General features: G+C 38.4%; 1 protein-coding gene across 3 annotated transcripts; it reads left to right on the forward strand.

Annotated features, from left to right (window-relative positions):
- The first annotated feature begins 2,097 nt into the window (after positions 1-2,097).
- LOC103478861 (CTD small phosphatase-like protein) lies at positions 2,098-20,336 on the forward strand. 3 transcript variants are annotated; one of them, XM_008432945.3, is made up of 9 exons: positions 2,098-2,724; positions 2,838-3,122; positions 11,051-11,199; positions 11,375-11,407; positions 14,130-14,231; positions 15,616-15,672; positions 16,004-16,096; positions 16,959-17,144; positions 17,585-20,336. In XM_008432945.3, exons 2-9 carry the CDS (start codon positions 3,047-3,049, stop codon positions 17,708-17,710), a joined length of 822 nt encoding a protein of 273 aa, XP_008431167.1. In that variant the 5' UTR covers positions 2,098-2,724; positions 2,838-3,046; the 3' UTR covers positions 17,711-20,336. The 3 variants fall into 3 exon arrangements, with proteins under 3 accessions (XP_008431167.1, XP_008431168.1, XP_008431169.1); XM_008432946.3 differs by having other exon boundaries at positions 2,098-2,569; XM_008432947.3 differs by lacking the exon at positions 11,375-11,407 and having other exon boundaries at positions 2,099-3,122.
- Positions 20,337-20,650: the final 314 nt, after the last annotated feature.

Consider the following 20,650-nt stretch of genomic DNA (forward strand, 5'->3'; position numbering starts at 1 on the left):
GCGATGACGTCGTAGTGATGTAAACTCAAAAACCCTTCACAACTACTTGGAGGTTTTATCAGCTTTTTTCACGGCAAATATTGACACCCCCTCCCCTTTTCTCGCTTTTACTAAGTCTGTTATGGAGAATTAAAAGAGCAATAAACAGATCATTCTTCGTGAGCAGCGGAGAAAAGTTCGTTGCTCAAAGCGAGTCTGAATTTTTATTTTATTTTTTCGAAAACACCGCGTGATACTGATGATCTCTGGCTACTCGTATAGGAGTCAAATTATCACACTGACCACAATGGTGCTTTTGGAACATCACAAACCCAACTTATTATGAACGGATCCCGTTTGGTTACAGTTGAATTCAGCGAAGCCTCCTGCTGCTCCTCCGCCCGATGCGCAGCAGGAAGCTCTGCTGACTCAGCAGCGGCTCCTCTGAACCGACATGCAAACGGCGGCCGAGATCGCCTCTATCAGACCCCCAGGGTGAAGCTTGGACTTAGTTTCCAGATGTAGTCAAACCATATTTTTATAAGAGAGTAAAGCTGCCAGGTTAAAAACTTCAATACGCAGGATGACGCTGATCAGCTGGGGGATAAAAAAGCCTGACATCATGACGCGTTGTCGCACATTACTCCGGTAGTCTTATTTGGTTGTTGTTTTTTTTAAGGATTTTTTCGTTCCTAGTTTATTTGACAGCAATCTGACTGTAAGGGGGCAGAGAGAGCGGAGAGAGACGTGGGCTCAGCGAATGGAGGACGGGAGTCGGGCTCCTGACTACCGCGGGCTAAAGTCTCTGTATGCGGGGCGCCGCGCTAACCTCCGCGCCGCGCAACACCCCTATTGCGGTAGCCTATGCTGTAATTTACAGTTTGTCTTTGTTAAATTATTTACATTTTTATACAATTTGAGCTTTCTGACGAACTCACCTAGTCCACCTTCTTTCATTTCCTTGGAAAAATCTGTTTTGTCATCTGAAAGATTTCTTCTGTATTTATTTTGTTACTATTAAATGATTCAGATCATTAAAAAAAATTAATTAGACATGAATAACTAAATATAAAAACCTGTTTTCAAATTTAGATCCATTTGTTATTGATCCTAATTCATAACAAATTAATTTAAATACATTTGTTATGTATAAAAGGAAATTTTGAAAACAAATTTACATTTGCAAATGAATTTTGATTCATTTGTTATTGGGGGAAGATTTTCTATAAATAATAAGTCTTTAATTGTGAAATAGAAAGTTGTGCCAAATATATCCAGCTAAAAAATACCCCCAGCCACCAGTTGACCTTAAGCAATTATACATTTGTATTATTCAGCAAGGCAATGCTCTAAAGCGTATCTAAATAAAATAAAATAAACTAGGGGTGGCCTTGTTAAAGTTGACTTCAAATCCAAGAGTAGGCCGTACTGCATGTTTTTATCATCACAAATGCTTGATAATGGTTGTTGCTACCACGTGAAAAATAATTATATATATATATATATATATATATATATATATATATATATATATATATATATATATATATATATTTATATATATTTAAAAAAAACAGAGGAATTCTTCAATGATTAGTACAGGTGAAATTTTAGTTATTCAGATATTTGTCAAACTTAGAAGTAGACCCCTTGCCCATATGTGTCTCATGTTATTGACAAGCCTGTTTAATGATTTATTTATGGGATCTAAGTAATAAATATACATTCTGGAACCAGTACACCCAGTATATGTAAATGGAAAAAAAATATGGATCAAAATCAAAAGACAGAAATTTAATTAGTTTATTTAAGATGTGAATTTCGAGGGTATTTTCTGATTAATTGTCTTCTTCTCTGTTTTATCAGTTTAAATGAACAGCTATGTCTTGTTAGGCTTCATTAACTATTTATTAACTATTATCGACTCTTTCCCCATGTTACTTGGTTTCCACGATGCTGATGGTTCAGTACTGTCCTCAAACACATCGAGGTTTGTGATTTTTGAATCACGAAACAGTAAAAAGTAAAATTTAAGTTCTGTTGCAACACCTAGCAAGTGTTTTAGTAGCCTACAAAAAACATCCTAAATGCATTTCACTGATTTAAACACTAGATGGCGCTCCAGGTTTTCCAGAAGTCCTTAAACGTTGGCAAAACACGCACCAAACCTTACCGAACATAACTAAACTAGATGCTCAATGTGTAATGTTGGATTTGCTGCACGCACTGTCTGCATCGTGTTTTTAGTTTTTGCAGTTAAAATATATTGTATTTGAGTTTATTTTATTAAATGCATGTCATTCGCATTTCGTAATTTGTTGCGTTTGACAGTACAGGAGGGATAAGCAGCGTCCAGCCAGCTGCACGGATTGAGCAACGTAGTGCAGCGAGTTGAGCCGCCCGCCCGCCTGCCTGCCTGCTGGAGAGAATCCATCACAGAAACAAACCGCCCCCTCCCACTCGAACGCCCCCGCTTCAGATGGAACTCAAAATACATAAAGCCTCCATGTTGCACAGGGAATGTCGGGCCACCAGATGTGAAACGCTGCTTAAAAAGTGCATGTCTCCCTTTTAAGACGCCGAGCCACTTGTGAGTAATTCATGTTTGTTTTTTTTGGACGGGCAGAAGGAGCTTCGGAGTGTTTTTAGCGCTGTTCCAGACACGGACGGCCTCGCATTGGATATTCGGAGCTAACTGGCTAACCCCAAAGCTGCTTCCCCACTTTACTTAGTTTGTAGTTTAAGGTCGGTTTTTAGTTTTCCTGTTTCTTCTTCTTCTTCTTTTTTTTTTTTTAGACAGAGACATTGCCGAAGCTGCTTATAAGCACTAGCTCAAAACGATTTTTTTTTTCGGACAGCCATAGATGACAGCCTCCAAACAGCACCGTGCTAGCTGGCTGGCTCCCACCGCTGCCACAACGCTTCGCCTCAGACGGTTTCCTGGCTTTGTGGCCAAGCTGCTCGCCCTCGGCGTCAACTGCTAGCTTAGTGGAGCTAGCAGACGAAGCAAGCGCGTTACCACGAATAACATTGTTGCAAAACGAACCAAGGATAAACACCCGCCTCAATGGACCACATGTCCATAATAACCCAAGTTTCCAATCCGAAGGAGGAGGAAATAATCTCTTTTAACCAAGAAAAAGGTAAGGAGAACTCATCTAAGGGTAGTAATGCTAGGAGGCTAACTACTTTTATTTGCGCTTGCTGGTTGTTCTGGAGTCACCGACCTCTGACAGTCCTATCAAAACGGCTGCACTGTAATTCTTGTAATGTTTGCAACAGGTTAAGTTAGCCACCCTTGGGGAAGTTAGCTTAGCGTTACTTTTAGTGCTTGCTTGGGGTAATATGAGCGCTCAGGTGTGCTTTTTGTACTTTTAAAGTTTGTCAAAATTCGAATAGCGGTCCGCGTTAAACAGAATACTGCGCTTTTGCGGTGTAATACAACAAAAGCTATGTAGCAGTGATTGATTAATAAGCATCTTATCTAAGTGCATCAGGCTACTTTTTAAAATTGGACCACATTATCTGAGAGCGGATCTGTAATGTAAATGAGGGAAGGTGATTCTTGGAAGTTACTACAGTAGAGTCAGCTGACGCTGCGTCCTGGTGATGATAAGTCTGGAGTTTGTTTTTAGCATGGTGCCTGAAATTAGAGATGCACCAATCAATCAGCGAGAGGTCGGAATTGGCCGATTTTTATCCGTCTGTGATTTGAACATCAAATACAGAAAATTCTTGTTTGTTTTATTTTCTTATTTGTTTTATTTGCTGAATAGATTGAAACTTAGAAGCAGTTTTAGTTTGCATGGATGTCACCCAACAGCACCTGCTTTGTAGCACCTTTGTGAATTGAATTTGATAAAGGAGACGGCATGGTGAATTGTTTATAAATTTATTTATTTTTCCTTGGATTACAAACTGTGCAGTCCTTAGGAAAACGGTCAACTAAGTTTGGGTGGCCTTTCCGATCAATAAATGAAATGCTAAAGATCAAGAATGATGGAGAAAAAGAAGACATTAGGACGTTTTGCAAAACTCAATAAAATGTCTATTTTGCAACCATTGGAGGATCTCGATTAATAGCTCAATTAATTGTGCAATTAGGAAGGTAATTGCCCTCCCATTTACCGTGTTTTCCGCACTATAAGGCGCACCGGATTATAAGGCACACCTTCAATGAATGGCCTATTTTAAAACTTTCATACATAAGGAGCACCGCATTATAAGGCGCAGAGAATAGACACTACAGTTAGGGTTGCCACGCGTCCCGTATTGAACCTATACGGGACGTGATTCTACAAATGTGAATGTGTAATAATAAAGAAGTGGTACCCGAGTACTTTCTATAGTAGGCTGCCCCAGTCATTGTTTCACTCACGGTGTTGGTGTTGCAATATTGTGCCCAACTGCTTTCTGGGTAACACAGACCAACCGACACGCTGCCGCCGCAGTCTCCGTCTTTCTTCCCTCGCCCCCGGCTTTAAATGTATAGGGGCTGGTCCCTTGGTAGTCCTAGTCGAAGCACCCCGGATGAATATCTAAAGCTACTTTGTTGACATAAAGAATGTCAACAAAACAGTCCAGCTCGGGTCGGCGAGGAGAGCCTTCCGCGACTGGGCCGGGGCGTGGCCGGACGATGGTGACCCTTCTCCGTTTGCGTACAGCATGTTCGTGGAGAACGTGGACCTAAATGACCTGCAGACAACCTGATTATCAGGTCGGTAGGTAGATGGGTCAGTCAAACTTTATTAACAAACCAGCGTTCTGACAACTATCCCAGAATGTACCGCTTGCTGCTTCTTCTACGGGCGAAAATGAAGTCGGCGGCTGCTTACCGTAGTTGCTAGACTTGTTGTGACTCAATATTGGTCCATATAAAAGGCGCACCAGATTGTAAGGCATACTGTCGGCTTCTGAGGAAATCGAAGGTTTTTAGGTGCGCCTTATAGTGTGGAAAATACGGTACCCTTTAAATGGGAGGGCAATTGCTTCATTTAAAGACACAAACCCTCAGTTTTTGCAAATGCTTGACATACAAGCGTTTGAACATAATACTTTTCTGAGGATGGAGAAAATAGAAATCTAAATATTTATTAAATGTTTATACTAGAGGAAAATGGTGACCGGCCTACAAAAACTGACTTAAAATGAGAAGACTTGAGACTGGATAAATATAGACATGTTGTATGAACTCTGAAGTTGAATTTCATTGGCTTTTTGTCCATAAAGCATGACTCTTAATTATATCCTGACATGCAACAATCTTCAAATTTACTCTTGTTCCCTAAGAAGTCTTATTACCAGTAATTTTGTCAGAACTATCCCATCATCCAGTGAACTGTACAGCCATCTAACTTGGCCCTTTCATACTTTATGCAAAGCAAATGTATTATTTTTAGTCCGTGCCACCCAACAATGATCCTCAGTGATGCTCTTGATATACGTACTTTGCTCCGACCAGGTTGGTGAGGAGCGGGTCAGCCGCTCGTGTTACTATGTTGCTTATCAGATCGTTAGTAATGCGAGAACTGAAGTTATTTGAAGCACAACAGCGTATTTTCCTCACAGGGTGCAGATACATGGTGCGGTAACTGAGATGGAGTCTCTGTGACCGAGACTTGTGTGGGCATCATCAGAGATGATGATGGGAGGTATGTGGGACTTTAAGGAGATTAACATAGCAAGTGGGATTTAGCTTAGCCTTAGACAATACCACTGTATCTCACTTTATAATGCAGTGATAAATAGCCTTGCAACTTGAGGTTACTGCTCAGCTTAATGCAGTTATTTTACTAATATATGAAGTAGCGATTTCAAAGACAATATTATGAGATTTTGGCATTTTCCAAGGAAATTCTATTAAACTTTAAAACTTATTCAACAATAAACATAAAAATATTTTTGAAAGTTTTTGTTTTCCTCTCAAGGTGCTAAGCAGTTAAATGCATAACTTACAAAAGTTGTTTTGCTCTCTGACAATTTGAAATAATGTTTTCTAACTTCTTACTGTTGGAGCAAACCAAAGAGAAAAAATCTTGGTAAAAATATTATTTTAGGAATAACTAGTAAATCTGATCGCTGTTTATTTTCTTAACACATAGTTTTGTACTGCCTATATGTTTATCAAATTTTCTTTAGTTTTTCTATAATCTGTTACTGAAGGTCTGCTGTAAAGAAATGTGGTCTAAAGTTTGACCAGCTAAAGATCATCAAGGTATTTTGGTTTGATCAGGTGTCATTGTCTATATATATATATAACTGTCAGATGGGGGGGAAAAACACAACGAATCATAAAAGGGTGCAAGTTAAATCTTATAAAATTGATCAAATTAGATGTGAGATTTACATATTTAAATAATTTGTTAAAAATATGATACAACTTTTAAGGGAAATGAGCTATAAGGCGCTGGTTAAGTATTTAGTTACAAAGTGACATTGCGTGGATCTGAAACAGGAGTTCAATGGGACAAACTGCAGGAGCCATGGCAGTACACACAGACAGACGCTTTAAATTCACACTGGTGGTTCATTGCAATGCTGTTTGAAAATGGCACTCAACTAAGAGTCTGTAAAGCTGGAGAGAGTTGAGTCGTGACACAACGTAAAGCGATTCCTGCCTATTCATTTAGTCAGCGAGTCTTTCAGTCTTCTCTCCCTGGAAATAGGATAATAAATTAACAGGTTTTGTTTTGTTTGCACTTTATGTTCTGCAAAAGCCAGTGTTTGGAGGGCTATAATAATTTTGATACAACAATAAATATTTCACAGTTGTTTTTAAAGGACTGTCACCATATACAGGAGATTTGTTTATCCAATGTGGTGCTTGGTTGCTGCTTTTATGAATGTAAATGGTGGTCTTCCATTGTTGCAACTGGCACAAAAACTAACCAGTTTTCTTAATAACCTTACATGTGTGACCTGTGTACACCTAACCTACTGAATAATGGTAAAATCACGGAGAAATTGGTTGGTTTTCTATTTTTGTTTTGTTTTCCTTTGCCTTGCAGGAATGTTGACCTAAATTTCACGTGAGTAATAGGAATAGGAGATTTATCTTTATTGTGAAAAGGAAAAATTGTAAAAGGTATTTCAGGGTTTCCCTCAGTGTATTATAAGCCAGGCAGGCCACCAGGCTAAGCATTGCTTCTTTTTTTTTTTTTTAAAGTTTTTTAAAAATGTTAGCATTTTTAAGACTTTATAGTTGGTGTTCAGATATTAATCTTCCAATCTTTCAACAACACATAATTATCAATTGATATATTCAAATTTCCTGTCAACTTTAAACATTTTTTAACTCAAAAACACAACGGGCGGCTGGATGAATGATTGCCTTAGCGCCCAACCACCAGCCTGAGCAAGTTTTCTTGGAGAAACCTTGAATATTTAGATTCATCATGAAAATAGTAAATTCCAATGAATAACATTTTGAAAAGCCCCCAAACTACCTGAATTATTATTTTACCATTTTCTCCACTTTTGTTTCAAGGAGAGAATCAATAAATGTGAAAATCTGATAAAATACAGTCACAGGGCGTAATTTGGTAATAAGTCACATTTATCGACTGTCCTGAAGAAGCCTGTTTTTAAATTTTTTTTAGCAGCATTTGTGTTTTTGTGTATTTTTTGACAGCAGTGAGATGAAAAGCCTGAAAGTTGCCTGAAAAAAGATTGTAAAGAAGTTGTAAAAACCTTTTTACTGTCACTGTTTATTGCAATAAATACTGCAAAATATGGTGATTAAAATTTTACATTCATATCGCCCAACTTTAGTGAGTAGGGGTCTGATGGCTCCTAACAATAAGAACAAAGTCACTGTGCTTTTTGTTATTTTGTTTGTTTGTTTGTTTAGCGTTGTTTAGGACGTATCTTCCTGTTAAAAAATGATGATGCATACACTTGCATTGTGATCCAGTCATCCTGTCTGGTTCTGATGGGCTGTGGGTGAATGAATTCTATACTGGTGATTCACTGGAAGGTGACAGCTGCCTCACTGGTCTGGTTTTACTTTGCAGAGTCGGAGAGCTGAGACAAAGTCCAGTTGGATAAATACAAACCTTGTTGCTGGTGATTGTATTTCTAGTTTAAAAGAAAACCCAGGCCGTTTGATTACCTTGTCTTTCCAAAAGTTTATTCTACTTTAGATTTTACCCTTCACTGTTCCAGACTATAAAACCAATTTAAATATCATAAACGGTAAACTTGACTTCATTTTACATTAGATTCTGGAAGTTATCAGTAATATTTCCTTCACCCTTTTTGGAAATGTGTAGCATCACTGTAAGCTTAATAAGCAAAATACATCCTGGTACTGATGTTTGTCAGAAAATGAATATTTTCAGCCAAACTATAATTCTTCATATCAGTAGAGTTGAAAGTTAGCAAAGTGCTCTCAGTCTGTAATTCCTAACAAACTCTTAAATTTGGGACTATTTTGTTCATCTGTGTGAAGTTATGTTGGTTGAACCTGCCAGTTGCATCAGGTCATTAGATAGCAGAGCAGCGATCTGACAAGCTTTGTGTCAGACTTCCTGTTGTGCAACAGCATCGACGACGCTCCGCTCCTGAACCTCACAGGTCTTGTGGTTTAGAAATGATCTGGGCTGATGAGGCGGATTAACGCAGTTTACATCTGACTACCTTCCTAGCTTCTACTGCCCCTAGGATGTTTACTTTTCAAAAAGATCACAGTGATATGACATATTTATACTAAAGCCAACGATCACCAATAAGGGCTTCATATCACCTCTTTTTGGAAAAAGTAAAGGTTTGTTTAGATCAGTTTAGAAGAGGCGTCTATCAAAGTGGCTCTTTGGACCTTCCACTGTGGCTGTCAATAACTTTGACTGGTTTTAGCCAATCTGGTTAAATACAGATAATAAATGCAGGATTTTAACTGTTTTTCAATTGTTTTTCTTTCAATATTGCACAGAATTTCCACAAAGGATGACAAAAAAAAGTACCAGTAGTACGTATGTTTTTATATGTTTTATTATTAGGTTGGAATCGGAGCTTTAAAAACATTTTTTCCTTTATGTTTCTTTGTTTTAAATCCTAAAAATAGAACTTAAACACTGTATCTTTAATGATGACAATTTTTAATTTTTTCTCTTCACAAAGTCATGTCATCTATGACTAAGTGAGTTTTGGCATTCCTAAGAGCAAAATGTCTCCAGATTGGCAAAATTATTTATTCTTCTTTGTGTTGCTATTTTTAAACATTGTAATGTTTAAAAAATTAGATTTTTTTTTTGAAAATCATCATCTGAAAATCACTTCAGAAAATAAAATGTTAGGTTTGAAGTGAGACAATAAAAGGAAAGGGGGGGGGAAACCAGAAATCTGTAGGAGAGCAACAGTTTTTTGCAGCACTTTGTATCCTTGTTGAGTCCATCTTTCTGTTTTAGCGAAGGAACGTAAGCCACTGATCAGATGGCCTAAATACCCAGCATGTCTTTGCTCAAAAGACTGTAATTAACGTCGGTCAAAGCTGTAGGAAACGACACAGCAGTCGGCATTACAAGTAACTCCGACATGCTGCCGTAATCTGCAGGAGTATTTTATTCCCCCAAACACAGCTGTGAAAAATCACCTCAGGGGACATTATGGTTACCAGAATGAAACCTTTCTTCTTTTGGGACTGATGCGCTTCCTGTATTCGTTTAAGGTTATAAATCCAAAGCGTCGCAATATTAAGATGCCAAAAGATTTGACGTAAAGATTTTCGCTGTGCGCTGGCGTCTGGCTGCATTCTGCTGGGGGGAGGCGGGGGGTTAATGGCTGGAGAGGAATGCAGCCATGTATAGGCTCTGTGGGGTCTGGGAACCTCCCTCTTCCTCTCTGCATGTTCAGGCTGCTTCCGTCACTCACCTGCCAGCTCAAACAGGAGGGGAAACTATCGTGAATTTAAAAAAAAAAAGAAAAAAAGAAGGATCTTGTCCAATCGGGCGATGGACGCCACTTCAAGGGGGGGTTGGGTTAGGAGGATTGTGCAGCTTCTGAGTCGTCCCTATTAATAAAGACTCGGCGTCTGATTTAGTCCATGCTTCGTAGTTCAGGAATGAGAGGCGATTTGCAATTGGAGTAGAGCGCGCTCTGAACTGTCACAGCGTTTGAGTGATGAGGTCATCCAGCCAGCAGAGTTATTTTCTGATCAGTTGTTCTTCCAGAGGTCGTCTCCAAATTCAACCCGAATGCACTGTGGTCGCACCGTTCAATCTATTGTTTAGTTTGTTCAATGGCCTCAGCGCTGTTGAACAAACCAGTTATCTCATCAGTCTGTGCTTTTGACAGGAATTATTAAATCTAAATACTTTTTAGTAGAGATGCCCCAGTTTGAGGGCCACTTTTTTAAAATGTTTTTTTTAATTTTTTTACTTAATCGTCTATGGTTTGTGATCTACAGGTCAAATATTGAAAAATCTGTTTTCTCCTCTTTTTTTGGATTTTGTTTATTAACAAAACCCAAAAATATATACCCAAATATAAATGCATTAACCAGCCCGCATGTAGTTTGATACATTTTGTTTTGAGTTTAATGAAAAGCAGATAAAGATTAGGTTGACAGGGCTGCAGGTAAGGATTGTTTTAGTAATCGATTTTTCTGACGATTAATCGGATAAAAACGTTTTGGGCACATTTTGCTGATTTTTCATTTGACCGCTTCATCCATTTTTCATAAAATATTAGTAATGCACTAAAATATTCTTTCCAGTTAATCAATTAAATATTAAATCAGACAACCATTATTTCAATAATCCATTCGTCACGATTAATTTGATTAATCATTTTATCTTTGTTTAGGGATATGTTTGGTGAATAAATGGTGAAAACTGTGCAAGTCCTTTTCAGTTTGAAGTCACTCTCTGTATCAAGGCGCGTGCAGGACCTTTGACCTTTCAGTCGTAACGGGCCAGTCGGCTTTCGGATACTTTAAACTGAAAATCGGTATTGTTTAGGAAAAGCCTGACGGGCGGATCTGTAATTTCCCGCCTGCTGCCTGTCTGTGGTCGACATATCTGTTAGCGTTTCTACATGTTCACCCTCCTCTCCTGCGCCTGATCTTTTTCGACAGCATCCCAGTCGAACAGCGGCCTGAAGAAGCAGAGGAACCGAAGCATATTCTCCACACTCTTTTGTTGCTTTCGCAACTACAATGCGGAGCCACCAGCCACCAACAGCACTCTGCCTCCACCTGTTGAGGAGAACGGATCGCCTCCCAAGGTAGGACAGACCCAGGCTGCGTCGGACAGATCTTACTCTGCAGGACTACTTCATCTTTTGTGAATAGCGTCTTTGTTAGTGTTTGATTCTGTGACCTTTATCTGTTGTGTTTGTGTGTGTTCTTCTAATCCTTACCGTGGATTTTGTTTGTGTGTTGTTTTCTCTTGTGTTGTAGTGTGACCAGGTCGAGGTCATCCCTGTCCCTAGTGTATGTATCATGCATATTTTATTTTCCTTCCTTGCATGCAGGCCGGTGGGCTGGTGCAGCCTCTCTGTGTGGGCTCCTCACAGAGCTTTAAATCCGCTTCGTTTGCTTCACTTTATTTTCAGCTGATTATATCACAGGATGTGTGTGATGGATGCACCTATTACACAAAACCGTTGAGCACTTGCAAAAGCGTTCATGTCCCTTTTTTAAATTAGGGCTGCAACTAATGATAATTGATTGTTTTGACAATTAATCAATTAGGCGATTAATTGAATAAGCAAATCAGCACTTTCTGCTTATTTCGCTTTTCTTTTTTTTTTATTTAGCCACCTGATCCTTTTTATACAATATAAGTACAATAAAATGCAAATAATAAATAAGAAAACAAACATGTTGTTGCTTAAAATGCTAAAACATAGCATTTCTTTAGTGATCGTTTGATTACTTGTAACAGAGGATGCATCTGCAGCTAAATCAGCGTGTGATCAGCTCAGCCTTTTCTGCCTGACTTGACATCAATACAGTGTAATGTTGACAATTTTTATTTGTAAACAGATCGATTATTGGATAGCAAAAAGTGGTTATTAGGATTTTTTTTCCTTTACAGAATTTGAGCTGAAGCTAAAACTACTTGAGCCTTCACTGGAATATAATCGCAGATCATTTTTTATATTTAATGCTAAATATATTTTGTAGTATTGGTTTAATTGCTGTTGCTCTTCCACCAGTTGGCCTTCTTATGACTGTATGCTCCTTTTAATGATTACTCGATTGCTAAATTCGCCTACCATTATTTCAATAACGATAAATCACATTTAGTTGATTAATCGTTTCAGCCCTACTTTAAATGTTCAAACTTTTTAAAAACAAATTTTATTTATTACCTCAGATTTATTGCAATAGTTGAACACAAAGTAGTGCATAATTGTGAAGTGGAAAAAAAATTATAAACAGTCATGAAAATTTAATGCAAATGCATGCTGCGTCATTGAGACTGTGGTCAGAAAGGTTGTAAAGCATGTTTTATTTTTGTTTCACGTCACAAGTCTGCACTAGTTTGTTGGCCTGTCTTATAAAATCCTGTTAAATTTTATGAATTGTAGCAGTATTGAAATTAGTTCTTTTTGCAAGACACTTGACCTGCATGAATGATGCGTAGTCCACTAATAAGTTAACACACCTGTTGAGAAACGTCCATTTTTATGAGGTGCCTTGTCATGCTACTAATAAATTAAGTGAAAAAAATTAATCAAACACTTCATTCATTGGCTTGTGAGCTCACTTGGGGTAAAACTAATTGATCCCTTTAGTCAAAGCTCTGATCTGCTTAGCTGTGTCCGGCTAAATCAGATTATTCATCAGCGAGGCTCTGCTACTCTCGTACGACACAGAGGCACATTTCCTATGTAGGTTGGGTTTACTAGTATCTCCTGACAAACGTATAGCCCCCCACAACCTCTTATAATGGGGGAAAAACACAAAAGTGTCACATAAACAACTAATGTAAATTGGACTCTGAGTCTGTAATAAAATCTGTCGTCTCTTCATTGATATTTTAGTTCTGCTCTTCCAGACAAATGTAATCCAGCCTAGCTTAGCTGTCGCTAATGATTTGTAAAGTGGGAGACGATTTCCTGCTACTAGAGTTGAAGCACGGCCAATACTATAAGATGTGATGCAACGTGTGTGTGGCTGTTGGATCTGCTACTCTTAGTGCACAGCAACACCTTTTCCAACACATCGGAGCTCAGTTTATGCTTTCCAAACCCGCCAACGGAGACGAACTAAATTAAAGATGATCTTTCTTTCAAATTTACATCAGTTTGCTAAAATATATGCTGGCAGTGATCTGCATATAAAAGTACACGGTTTAATAAATTAGAATGTTATTCACACACAGCTCATTTCAGTAATTAACCAAAGGGTGAAACACATTATTTAAGATTAATCACACACATCGTTTTCAATACTTTTTCTGTTAATCGTGGTGAATTTCCTCTAACAGTTGATGAAATCACAATATTTAAGATTGGAATATTACATTTAGTCAATAAAAAACATTTTAAATACAGAAAATTATGCTTAAAGTCATTTTCGTTATTTTCAAAAGGGTATTTTAATCTGACCAACAAGCCTCATTGGAACCTTTGCTCTATTTAATAATATAATAGTGTGATAATCCTCAGTAAATGTATGCAGCGACAGTGGAGAGGAAAAACTCCCCTTTAAGAGGAAGAAAGTAGTTTCCCTGTTAAAGGAACAAAGTTTTAAGCCTGATCTTAAAAGTCGACGGTGTGTCTGCATCATGGGCTAAAACTGGGAGCCTGATAATTAAAAGACCTGGCTGTCATTTTACTTTTAGAAACTCTGGAAAACCTGCAGTCTGAGAACAAAGATCTACGCCAAGAACATCTGGAACAATCGGATCTCTGATCCCTTTAAACAAACCTGAAAGTCTGCCCTTCAGTCAGACGTTTGATTGCATCTCATCAAATACTTTGGATGTGCTGGAGTGTTTGAGAGTAGCAGGAAAATTCCCACTAACGAGGGATTGACGCGTTTGTCGTTTTAAAGCTTTGACCTAGTTTCATGCATAATTCTGGAATTGGCTTAACTCGGTTTCCTAACACAATATGTTTAGGAGCTTCTCCTGCAGGACGCCAAACTTAATGCCAAGTTTCTCTCTGGAGATCTGACATCATCTGCTTCTTCCTCTCTGCAGCCGCCAGCCAAATACCTCCTACCAGAGATGAAAATATCTGACTATGGTAGAAAGTGTGTGGTGATAGACTTGGATGAAACACTCGTGCACAGCTCATTTAAGGTAAGAAGGGACTAAAGTTGTTGTTGCTCTGTTCATTTGTCACCAGTAAATGTCTGTTCTTTCTCCTTAGCAGTATTTGTTTTAAGTACAGATGCACCGATAAATTGCCACAATTTCTTTTAATTTTGGGAGATTGGTGATCACCAATTTTACCTTCCTCCAGAAAGGTCTGATAATCGGCTACTAGCTGCGTTTTCATATAATTGTTCAATTTCGAAACTAAATTTGCTTAATGGAAGCAATAATTTCTGATAATTTTACATTTTTCAAAAAGAAAAAACTAAAATAACATTTTGGTGCTGGGATGAGGTGGTACTTTGTGGCCATATTAATATTGGATTGTTTTGCAAAACCTCAATGGAAAAACTTTATTTGCATGAAGTGAAATATAGTCACCCTACTGTTGCCAACTTGGAGACTTAGTTGCTATATGTAGCAACTTAATCAGGCAACAAAAAAAAAAAAAGAAAAGAGAAATTGGTATCAGACAAAATCGGAATCGGCAGGTCAAAATCAGTGATCTTCCTTTGTGCCATTAATCAAAGTTCTTCCAAAAATGAACTGCAAATTAAAGTTTCGTTTATTCCAGGGTGTCTGCATCCTTAAAAAAATCCTAAATTCATCATAAAATATACATTGACCTTAAATATGTTAATCACATGTTTTAAATCTTGTCATGGCAGGACTATTTAATCTTGTGTGTTCTGTGTAGTTTATTTTTTCGCAGAACTCGTCTGTCAACCAAATGTTTGGGATCTCATTCCCACATCTTCATTTTGTTCTGTGACATGAGACAGAACAAAATGTAGCTGGTTTTTCCTTTTTTTATGCTGTAATGTGGGAATATAAATGTATGGCCAGTTCACTGGACAACAGTCGTCTTTGCCACCGACTCACCTCTGTTGCTAATCAATGGGATGTTATGTGGATTTTGTGCAAAAAAAAAAGCTGGTCAAAATATTTCATTTTCTTTTTTTAAATTTCTGTCATGATACAGGTCTTAAATCTCATTCATAAAAGTTTTTAAAACGTCTTAACACCTGCAGAAACCATGCAGTCTGTTTGGTTTGAGTAAACGTGTAGAGAAGCCGTGTCAGGCTCTGCACCTTTAGTTCTGTGTTTGTTATAATTGTGGCGTTTTCTGTGAGTAACTCTGCTCCCATTTACATTGTTTTACCAGCAGGCTTTCCTCCCGCTGTCTAGTTAGTCCTAAAATAACTGCTTCATTGTCTGGGCTGCTGAATTACCACGCAGGTTATAGAGAGAAGAGCAACTCATCAGTCAAACCATCTGCTAGGACGTTTTGTCCAAAACTGCTGCAAGCAGGACCTCTGCTGTTCGGTTGCGGTACTGTGATCCTCATGCGTTCTGTTTGTGTCCGCAGCCCATCAGTAACGCTGATTTTATTGTACCGGTGGAGATCGATGGTACCGTTCATCAGGTATTGTACACACCCAAAAACATTTCTGTGAGGCAGACGAGTGACTCTTAGAAGAGCTGGGGGATTGGTGGGGAGTTTCTGTTTGTTTCCTGTGTGAAGACCCTGCAGAGACTGACTGGTATCCAGTTCAAGTAATCCAGGATAGGCTGTGTGTATCCTGGTTGGCCTATTCATGATTACTTGCACTGGGTGTCGGCCAATGGGCGGAGAGCGAGGTGACGTGGGAAGTACTTGTGCTAACGTCGATGCCTGTAGCTGAACTACGTGAAAATACCACATGGTGGAAATGAAGGAGTTGGTTTTTAATGGGACGTCTTTGGTTCTGGTTCAGGTGTACGTGCTGAAAAGGCCCCATGTGGACGAGTTCCTCCAGAAGATGGGAGAGTTGTTCGAATGTGTGCTCTTCACAGCCAGTCTCGCTAAGGTTTGGGGGATTAATTTTATTTTTTTATTTCTCTGTTTTGTCTACTAACTAGTGACACTTCATTTTGTTGTTGTGCTCTTTTGGTCTTCTCATATTGTTTGATTTGTTGTCGTCCTTTTTATTTTTTTATTTTTTTTCCTTTATGTATCTTTTCCAATAATAAATCGGTAAGTTTTCTTAAGAGATAATCAAGTAACATGCCTGTAATTATTAGGGATGCACCGATCCACTTTTTCACTGCGAATAACAATATCTGAGCTGCATTGACTTAAAACATTGATTTAGAAAAAAAAAAGACACATAAATGTGCTAAATAACAAATTTCATTGATAACTGCACAAAAACTACAGGCTTGGTGAAACATGTAAAAACAACTTTAATTTGTTCAGTGTAATTAGGAGTAGAACAGCCAATGTAGAGTAAATATGAAAGAAAATGAAAACCTGCAACAAACCTTCTTCTAAATGGTTCAGAAAGTGAAATTGGTTATTCTAAAATTAATGTCAAATAAAGCATAGAATTAAACTAAATAGATCAGTCCTTACAGATTGTAGACATACCCAATACAGATATTAATATCGGATCAGTGCATCTGTAGTAATTATTGCTTTAAGAGCCGTTTTACATGCTGAGTAAAAGGCTAGGAACCACAGCGCTTTTTGTGAACTAGAGTAGTTTGCTGACGTCTTCCTTGCTTAATAATTAATTGAGGATACCATGCTTTTTTTTTTTTGTAACAATAGTTTTGCATTTAGTTGTTCTGCTTAGAATTGTGGCTTGAAACATATCTGTGCCCCACATTAAAACACAAAGAAAACGTGTGTATTGATATTCGCCATCGTGTGTGTGTGTGTTTGGACAGTATGCAGACCCTGTGGCCGACCTGCTGGACCAGTGGGGCGTTTTTCGAGCGCGGCTCTTCAGAGAGTCCTGCGTGTTTCACAGAGGGAACTACGTCAAAGACCTCAGTCGGCTGGGGCGGGAGCTCAACAACGTTATTATTGTCGACAATTCACCCGCGTCCTATATTTTCCATCCAGAAAATGCTGTAAGTTCTTGTTTGTGATCTGTTTCTACTTGGGTTACATCAGAAAACACCAAACAGTCCAAGGGATTCCCTCAGTGTATTATGAGCCTGACGGGCCACCAGGCTTTACTTGTGCCCCCACCAAGCTTAGAATTGTTTGTTTTAGTTTATTGTTATTATTAAACATTTTTTAACTCAAAAACAAAATGGTCCTGCCCTAGCGCCCCACGCACCGGGCTTAGCAAGTTTTCTGGGGGGAAACCTTGCAGTCCCTTTGGAAATCATTTCTGCATTTTGTTACATTGCAATAACAAAATTCAATGTTTTTCATAGGTATTTTGATAGTAACTGTAGTCCACCTCTGTGTAATCTAAATCCAACTATTCTGTGAAGTTCTGAGAATTACTAGAATGAGTCCTTTGAATCAAGCCGAGTGTTGATGTCGCTCCTTGTCCGCCCAGGTCCCAGTTCAGTCCTGGTTTGACGACATGAATGACACAGAACTCCTGGATCTGCTGCCTTTTTTCGAGGGACTCAGCAAAGAAGACGAGGTTTACGGGGTCCTGCAAAACTTCCGGAGCAGGTAGCAGGACACGCCACCCTCCGCTTCCTCCTCTCTGTCGGTCGCTCTCTGTCCCTTTCTCCGGCCCGTCGTCTCCGGCCCCTGGACGACGACTCTACGGCAACGCGTCACTGTGGAAACCCTCTCTCTCCCTCTCCCTTTCTGTCTCTCCTCCTGATGACTGGCTGCCTTCCGAGTGCCATCAGAAAAACAAACTTAAAACCCTTTATTACCCCAGGACCACTGTGTCTCACAGAAAGCGGACAGAGCGGAGGACAAAATACTAAGAGGAACGAACTCTGGTCTTTATTTTCAAATCGCAGACTTTTACTATTCAGTAAAGTGCTAATTTTTAAAACCAAAAGCAAAAGACAAAAAAAAGGAGAAAAAAAAATCAACTTTCCATATTTAGACTCTTTTTGTGGTACCACACAAAAGCCTGGAAACTATTTTGTCCTCATATTGTTGCTATGCAGGCAGTTTCTGGTAGTAGAAAGGACTGTGACTCTTTTCTTACTGAATGAAGTGCCTTGTATGAATGTCGTTTATATGGGGAGTCGTTTTCTACATGGCAGAATATGCTTTAAAGTGGACACAAAAGCATCTTTATCTAAGGTTGTACTTTGCTGTTTTTTTTTTTCGATCATCAGCTGGGTATTTCTCCTAGTATTTTTTTTTCTGTATGCTTGTGCCATTATATAGATGTGACTTTTTCTTTCAACTTTTATTATTTGTAGAGCTAGCTCTTTTTGTTTTAGGAGAACGCTTGCAGAACATCAACCCTCCACCTGCAAGCTGTTTTTCTTTTTTCTTTTTTTTTTTCATCATTTGATCTGAAAGCTCAGATAAACTGTGCCATTCGTTCATTTCTCTCTCACATTATTTCCCATATTGCATTTTATTATTTGCCAAAATGAGGAAATGCGTTTCAACACGCTTCATATCTTTGCCAGAATTTGAGTAGACCATTACTAAATATAGCATTATAGTTAATTTTTTGTGTGTTGAGATGATCTGTCATGTTTATCCGATGGCTAACTCTTTTATGTGCATTTTTGTTTTTTGTCTGAAAGAGTCTGGGGGTTATTGCAGCAAAATGGTCCAAGTGCCATGTTCTTTTTTTATTTTTTATTTTTTTTATTTTTTTGTCGGACTCAAGGAGCTTTAGGAAAAGTTTGTTTAAAAATCACACTTTCATCCTGATTTACGAGCGATCGTGGCCTGGCCTTATCCAGCCCTGGTGTAAAAACCAGCAAAGACCATATTTGATGTTTATCTTCCCAGACTTTTTCTTTTTAAAGAGAAAAAAAAAAACACTTCTTCACCTCAGTGCCTATGTTTGAGAGGAGCCCAGCAAAACCGAATGCTGCAACATTAGCTACGATGGCAATAACCTTTTTTTTTTTTCTTCTTGTTTTCTTGTTCTTTCCTGTCCCAATATGTTAGTCGTTTCTAAGAGCACTTGACAAATCTCGGCAGTGGAGGTATGACTGCGACACGATTTGATGAAAGACAACCTTTTTATTTTTTTTTAAATCGGATTTTAAAGTGCTGGAACAGTTTTGAATGTTGCAGCACGGGTGATTCCAGTGAACAGGTCGACTACATCGCCGTGTATACCAGTTTTCATCGAGGCAGACTGTGAAAAGGATGCCACACTGAGGGGAGGGGATCTTCAGTCCTGGTCCAGGTTGAAATGAAACACTACCAGGGGAATGAAACTGAAAAAAAAAATGAAAGGGAAAAAAAAAAAGGGGGGGACTGTGAAGAACCTAAAATCTTTTGGCATTGACGCCTTACTGCCTACGGAGACACAAAAGCAATTCTTCCTCCTCGATTCCAATGTTACATTTTACAAGGTTGCTGTTGCGTCTGGTGTTTTTATTACCGAGTCTTGAAGCCGAGCTGCACATGTAGATCACGTGCGACTCAGCCGAAGCCGTTTGGGCTCTGATGATGCTGGGATTCATTAATGGGTATTTTATGAGATGGCTACACTACTTCATAAGTTCCTGTTTTGTTTTTTCCCCCAATTTTCAAGGTCGCTGCTCTTTCAGGAAAAGGGAAAACTTGATCATCTGATCTCTGTGTTGTGTCGGTAGTGAGTGTTCAGGTCATTATGGTTTCAGTGCAATGCTTTTTTTTTTTTTTTAAAGTATATGAAGCATTGCTTCTACTCCTCCGCCTCTCACTGATTTATTTATCTGAAAATATTTCATTGTAATATTTTTCTACCTACATCTCGTCAGTATTTGGTATAAAAAATAGCATGTTAATCCATCTTTTTTTCAGTTATGTGTTTTCTCTTTCAGACCTTTTGTGTCCCTTTCTTTTGCCTTTTGGTAAGAGCCACCCGTCAGGTCTCGACCCTCCTATCGGGCCGAGTTTGTGTGTCCATTGGTTTCAGTAGTTTTTTGTTTTTTTTTCACCATGTATCATTTTCACTTATAATCACATTGATCAATTTGTATTAACACCAAAGTTCGGAAACACTTGAGTTTAAGCCACGGTGGTTTTTATTTGGATCAGGTTCTTCACTTTTCTTTTTTTTTTTTTTTTTAAACACGCTGGTTTTTTGACTTTTGGCAGTGTTTGTCATTCTGAGCATTTTTTTTTCTTTTTCTTAATAAAGACTTCATTGAAACTATAAATTTTTCATGTCTGGGTTTTTTTAATCATACAAAGCTCTGAAAAAGTATTTGCCACTTCTTTTATTACACTGTTAACCGCACTGCAGACTGAATAAATCCAAGCCTTTTTGGGATCCTATGCAGATTTTCTTTTGCCCCCCCTCACACCAACCAGCCAACACCAGATGCTTCATTATTTCTAAGTTACTGTGTCTAACATCACTAAAATTAGTGTCTTTTGTAATTAGCTTACAACATAACTGTGATTATGGCTGATTTTAACCTTACATGAGTAGCAAACTTTAAAAAAAGGGATTTTAAGATGCAGGTTTAAG

The sequence above is a fragment of the Poecilia reticulata genome, chromosome 17, assembly GCF_904066995.2.
Source record: "Poecilia reticulata chromosome 17, P_reticulata-male-v2, whole genome shotgun sequence".
Taxonomy (NCBI): domain Eukaryota; kingdom Metazoa; phylum Chordata; class Actinopteri; order Cyprinodontiformes; family Poeciliidae; genus Poecilia; species Poecilia reticulata.